Below are 7125 nucleotides of genomic sequence, written 5' to 3'. Positions count from 1 at the left end.
TACTTTAACTTCTATCACTGATAAAATAAATTGATTCATCAAAAAAAAAAAAAAAAAAAAAAAAAAAACTTTCATTACAACGACTATATAAGATCTGTAATGACGTAGCAAAATTGAACGTTTGGTACTCAAAATTGGCGGCCATAGTGAATTTGAATATGAAAAACAGGTCAAATCAATACAATAACATCTGAGATGAATTTCCCATGCCAAAAAACCCTATAAAACCTATTTTGTAAAGCACTCGAAGAAAAACCATGAAAAAAATAATTTTTTGAACTGGCTACGGAAGCCATTTTTTAATTCAGGGCTCTCAAAAGTTATGGCCACCCTTTTGACAGGGCCATGGGGGCTAAATTTTTTTTTTATTCCTCCAAAAAGTCAAATCTAATGAGAAAAGTACCTCCGTTCTCAGTGGTCAAAGAACTTATGAAAATGACCCAACTATATCCCTTTCTAAGTGGCAATAAGAGGACTAGAAAAGGCTAAATGTGTTGTTGTTGATTATATTAGTATATATATATATATATATATATATATATATATATATAAATATATACATATATATATATATATATATATATATATATTCATATGTGAGTGTATATACATATTTAGATTATAATATAAAATACCAATTAATATGGACATATGAAAATTATACACTCATTAATTTGATAAGTGAACGAGCACGAATATTCAGATAAAAATAGACACAAGTAATACGCGGAGAGAGAGAGAGAGAGAGAGAGAGAGAGAGAGAGAGAGAGAGAGAGAGAGAATATGGGCTTACCTTCCAAAATGTTCTGTTCACTCCTCTTTCCTTTGTCGTTCCTCCAAAGATCAGGAAACTATTCCAAAAAGGTGAAATAGAATAAGAATAAAATATTTGAGGAGGGGAATAAGTTTTAACATACATTAACATATCAGGCTATGGAAGGGCTTAGAAGGTTCATAGATTAACGTAGTTCCATAGAACTTGAGTGGTTTTAACTTAGCAAGTAATAATAATAATAATAATAATAATAATAATAATAATAATAATAATAATGATATAAATACGTTGGAGGAAGTTTAGAAGCTAAGCGGTCTTATTTTGTTTAAAACTTTTATGTAGAAAATAATAAAATTTGGAATGAATATATATATATATATATATATATATATATAAATATATATATATATATATATGTATATATATATATATATATATATACATATATATATATATATATATATATATTTATATATATATATATATATATATGTATGTTCTGTATGTATAAATTATAAATATTGTACCAACCGCGTGTCACATGATCGTACATAGTAATGACATTTCATTTTTTGTATGTATTATGCTTGTATCTTCGCTCTCCCTTCGCACTGATAAGAACCTGAAATAACATGTCTGTTTTTATCACCGTTAACTGTTAACCGGTGAACTTTTTGGTTGAATATGAAATTGCCTGTTATGTTTTGTATGCCCCTTTTGCCTGTGGTTTATGTATATATAAACGAGCGTTCTGTAATAAAGTTTATTCAGCTGCTTTCAGCCTGCATTTGAGTCACAACCTTCTCTTGGCCCGTCACGTTGGTGACCCCGGAAGTTGACTCGCTCCTCCCGCCTTCCATCCCCACCTCGCCCCTCCGTCATTAGTACTATGTCGGACTCCACGGAAGTTGGCACCGCCCCAATGAAATTTTCGTCCTATGTCCAGAGGAGAGGTCCTCTTTCAGCAGAAAACTGTCCAAGGCAGAATCGGGTTATTTCTACCTTCGATCGCGAATTGTTGGTGGTGCCCTTTGCTGTCCGTCACTTTCGCCATTTCTTAGAAGGTACACCCTTCGTCATTCGCACAGACCACATGCCTCTAGTGCACGCCTTCACTCGACAGTCTGACGCCTGGTCTGCCCGTCAACGCCGACATCTCTCCGCTGTGGCTGAGTACAATTGCCCACTTCAATACGTCCCTAGGAAAATGAATCCCGTTGCCGATGCCCTGTTAAGAAACACGTTGGCGGCCGTTCAACTGGGATTGGATTACAACGCCTTGGCTAAAGCCCAACGACAGGATCCAGAGTATCAAGTATGTAGGACATCCTGCACATCCCTTCATTGGGAAGACATCCCCTTCGACAACTCTAACACCACCCTCCTCTGTGATGTCAGTACTGGTAGACCGCGACCTGGGATTCCTGCTCCCATGCGCCGACAGGTGTTTGATTTCATTCACGGCCTTCCTTTCACATCCCTCGGGCTGTTCTACTACACAGCTGCTGAAGACGATGTTCATTTAGCACGGGCATTTCTAAGGATGCTAAGGATTGGGTCCGCTCCTGTACTTCTTGCCACACTTCCAAAGTACATCGACACACGTTTTCAGAAGTGGGCACCTTTCCTCAACCTCAGCGTCGTTTCACACCCACATTCCACGTCGACCTCGTTGGCCCCCTACCCACATCACAAGGACATCGTTACCTGTTTACCCGTCATCGAACCGCTCCACTCGTTGGCCTGAAGTCATTCCCATGGAAACTGCAACGTCCGCCTCATGTACATCTGCCTTACTCTCAGGATGGATTACAAGATTTGGTATCCCTGAGCATATTACTTTTGACAGGGCTACCACTTGCACCTCTCAATTATGAACGTCATTAGCGAATCTCCTGGGCATCACCCTACATCAGATAATTGCCTACAACCCCGCTGCCAATGGAATGGTTGAACGTTTTTCATTGCACCATCAAAGCAGATTTGATGTCCCGCTCCAAGGATTCCAACTGCTTACTCAGTTTCCCTTGGTCCTCCTGGGATTAAGGACCACTCCTAAAGACACCCTCAATGTCCTCGGCAACTGAAATGGTGTATGATGACCCGTTGGTTGTCACTGCCGAATTTTTTCCTTTTGCAACCTTCTCCGACGATCTCCAGTGCATAAGTCACGTCATGGGAAAATTTACTCACAGCTGCCAGACTTACAAGCCCCCAGCGAAGCATCACATACTGACAGACTTGCACTCTGCAATGCACGTCTTCCTACGCAACGACACTAGCAAGCCACCGCTAACGCCTCCTTAAGCAGGCCCTTTCCTTGTGATCCGACGCAGTCCGAAAGCATTCCTACAAAACATTCGTGGCAAAGAAGAATGGGTCTCCATTGATTGTCTAAAGCCTGCTTATCTCCTGAGAGATGACCCACCTACAGTTCACCTCTCTAGATCTGGGCGCCCTATTTATCATGTACAGTATGTCATTTTTAGGGGGGGAGCCATGTACCAACAGTGTGTCACATTATCGTACATAGTAATATTTCATTTTTTGTATGTATTATGCTTGTATCTTCGCTCTCCCCCCCTCATACCGATAAGAACCTGAAATAACATGTCCTGTTTTTCTCACCGTTTTCTGTTAACCGGTGAACTTTTTCGTTGAACTTGAAATTGCCTGGTATGTTTTGTATGCCCTTTTTGCCTGGGCTTTATGTATATATAAATGAGCGTTCTGTAATAAAGTTTACTTCCGTTTACTTTCAGCCTGCCTTTGAGTCACAACTTCTTTCGGCCCGTCACAATATAAATATATATAGACATGTATATATAGTACATATATATGAACACACACATATATTTTATTTATATATATATATATATATATATATGCATGTGTTTGCTTGTATATCTGTGTAAAACTGCCATTGCATACTGAAGAACATGTGCCTTATATCAATCATGAACTAAGGACTGTGCAATTCATGTATATGACCACATCTATGTATCTATATATCTTTCTATCTATTTATCTATCCATCTCTCTATCTATGTATGTATCTATCTATCTATCCATCAAGGTGCCATGTCCTTGACGTGGGCTGACTTCCTCGGAGTCAAATTACCTTTTGCACTGGATGGTGAAATTTATAGCAGGCAGGTGGCGCTGGTTGAGTGAACTTGGGCGGTGTAAACCCGTCGCTGATTCCAGAAAAATATGGATTCCAGCTGAAGGCGACAATTGGCAAGAAAATTGCCATGCATGCTGACAGAAACATGGCTGTACCTGTAAGTATTACATGAAAGATATCAACCAGGAATGTAAAAAATACAAAGGTTTTGTTGATCATTTCAAAGAATGATTTATAATTATACAACATTATTATTATTATTATTATTATTATTATTATCATTATTATTATTATTATTATTATTATTATTATTATCAAAAGTTGTAATTCCATATGAAAATAAACCTTGTCATTACCGTTGCAAACCACAAACTCTAAAATTTCATTAGAAGTTAAAGGAAAAAAAATGATAGAGGAAAAAAAATTATTTGACATTTTTTCTTCTTTTATGCTTACTATACACCCGTTATCCTCGCTTTTTTGTTTTTGTCCATCGTTCTTTAACTTTCTTTCACTTTAATCTCCATTCACACCCATTATCGCATCATTTTCCTTATTATTCTTCCTTTCTTCTTTTTAACTTAGACTAAATGCCTCTTAAAACGCCGCTCTTGAATGGCAGAGGCAAGGGACAGTGACATTACCCTAGCAAACAGGATAATGCCCTAGAAACTGACCATATATTATATGATCAGTGCACAAGCTAGGACCATGGAGGGCCAGGCAATGGCTGCTGATGACTCATAAGGATAGTGAGATTACAGAGACTAGAGGAGCTAATGAGTCTGAGTTGGAGGAGCAGGGAGGGCCAGGCAATGGCTAGGTAGACCTGTAGGCTCCCCCAAACACCCCAACCTAAGTTCACAAGGATGGTGAGATTGCAGAGACTAAAAGAACTAACGAGTTTGAGTGAAACTCGACCCCCCGGTCTGGCAATCACCTGGCAGGGAAGTTACTAATAAGCCACTATATATCATATACAGTCTACCGTAATGTGTTTATTTCTGCCACATTATATACTTGTCTTCTATTGCCCACAATAGAAAAGTGCAATACTAATTCTTTTTATTATGATCTATATTACTTTTAGTTATCAATTCATCATGTTTATGTTGACTTTACGAAATAAATCTGAAAATAGTGACTTAATATATCTTCCGAAATAAAAGGAAAAATGAGATCATCTCAGGGACTTATTGAAAGAAGGATTGTCAGTTAAAAGAAAAATTTAAATAAAAAGTTTCTTAACTGATAAAAGTGACCCCCCCCAAAAAATGAATCAATTATAATCACAATAACGATATAAAACAATATTCTTTTTTTACACCAATTGCAATATGAATATTCTACACTGTTAAAAAATTTGCTATATAAAAATCATAAAAATACTGGCATAAATGTTACCAGACATTTGCTGTTTCCAGAGCAGATATATTGACGTAAAGGAGTGATATGGTCACCAACCCGTAAAGAAATAATAACAAAGTATGGTAAAAATTACGGTTGCCTGTATTTTACTGAATATGAATGAGAATAGTATAAGATTACAGAGAATTTCCGATTAAAATTACGGTTTTTTTTTATAGTGTATATCTTGAAAAGGGATAAGTAGTTCCAAGCAGTTTGAACAGTAAATAGGACACTGAAAGGCTTGATGGGCAAGCATCCGATAGAGATTGCATTTGACTTACCAATAAAATTATTTTGGTTTATCAAGAGAAGACCAACAGTGACTCGTCAATGAGGCTTTCGAAAACAAGGGACAGCTTTTCCTGAAGCGGGGATACGTACATGCAGACTGATATGGATGTTGGGACAACACTGTATATATATGTATATACGAGGCTTCAGCTAGAATTATAAATGACTTATCCAACAATGACATCTTAAAGGTTATAAGAAAAAGAAAAAAAATGCATCTTTTCATTTTCCTTTGATCTTCAAAATATCATTAAATTGATTAACTCTATTTTTAGCTGAACTTTCATATTGGAAAGTTAAATCGAATGATGTTATCTAATGAAATCGAAAAACTTCCAATTTTTCAATTTCAAAAAATAGTTATCATAAAAATAAAAATGAGAAATTCCTTAGGTGGAAAACCTTTTGTGTGTATTCATATACATTAATTAATTGTTTTCTTATGTGTTCTTGCATAAATAAATTATATGAGTGATTTATTATACTTATTATTATTATTATTATTATTATTATTATTATTATTATTATTATTATTATTACTTGCTAAGCTGTAACCCTAGTTGGAAAAGCAAGATGTCATAAGCCCAAGGGTCCAACAGGGAAAATAGCCCAGTGAGGAAAGGAAATAAGGAAAGACGACAAGAGAAATTTTAGAGCAAAAATAACATTAACATAAATCTTTCATATGTAAACTATAAAGACTTAATAATAAGAGGATAAAAACTTCAAAATAACAAGAGGAAGAGAAATGAGATAGAATAGTGTATCCTTAAATGTTTAAATGTTTAAAGGCCAATCATGAATAGCAGAGGCAAGGGACAGTGACATTGCCTAGCAAGCAGGACAATGCCCTAGAGACTGATTATGTATCATATGATCAGCGTTCAAGCCCCCTCTCCCATCCAAGCAAGGACGAGGGAGGGCCAGGCAATGGCTATTGATGAATCAGCAGATAGGCCTATAGGCTCCCCCAAAACCCCCCCACCCATAGCTCACAATGATAGTAAAGTTGCAGACACTGTAGGAAACTAACGAATCTGAGCGGGACTCGAACCCCCGTCTGGTTATCACTAAGATAATATGCTGATCCCTCGCTATTGGGGAAAAAGTCATCAGGACGAGTGTTTTCTGATCACTGCAAATTGACAAAGCCCTTCTAAATGAAGAAGTGAATCCTACTTACCCAAGTCACAGGTTTTGGAGAAAATCGAGAGATGGACTGGACTACCTCTTGTAAGGAGACGACCACGAGTGAAGAGGAGGTAAGAGACATACTCCTTTTATCCTCATGTAAATTATTTTTTGATCAAACTTTATGACGTGGGCGAAAAGTTTTCCCTTCGTAAACATCTATTGGAATTGAGACTTGAATATGGAAAATGGCGGTAATGACAAATTATCCACCGATTCTGGCGTGGGACAGAAACCAATTGACTCAGGGTTCCAAATTTGGCGATTCAAAAAGTTTCGATTTTGTGAATACGAACTGATTAGCACCAATGAGCCGATGAGGATTTCTTGG

The 7125-nt window shown here is 36.9% G+C and overlaps 1 protein-coding gene across 1 annotated transcript in view; it reads right to left on the bottom strand.

The window, feature by feature from the left end:
- The window catches only part of LOC137623400 (uncharacterized), a 235821-nt gene extending 228980 nt beyond the window's left edge, over window positions 1-6841 (bottom strand). Inside the window, exons 1-3 of the mRNA XM_068354234.1 lie at window positions 6787-6841; window positions 3897-4057; window positions 794-851 (exon numbers count right to left, since the gene is read on the bottom strand). Coding sequence (XP_068210335.1) covers window positions 794-851; window positions 3897-4049 — 211 coding nt within the window. The 5' untranslated portion in view covers window positions 4050-4057; window positions 6787-6841. The remainder of the gene's footprint in view (window positions 1-793; window positions 852-3896; window positions 4058-6786) is intronic.
- Between the last annotated feature and the right edge of the window lie 284 nt (window positions 6842-7125).

The sequence above is a fragment of the Palaemon carinicauda genome, chromosome 30 (assembly GCF_036898095.1).
Source record: "Palaemon carinicauda isolate YSFRI2023 chromosome 30, ASM3689809v2, whole genome shotgun sequence".
NCBI classification, from domain to species: domain Eukaryota; kingdom Metazoa; phylum Arthropoda; class Malacostraca; order Decapoda; family Palaemonidae; genus Palaemon; species Palaemon carinicauda.
The sequence above is the reverse complement of the archived record's forward strand: the minus strand, read 5'-3'. Positions and strand labels throughout refer to the sequence as shown.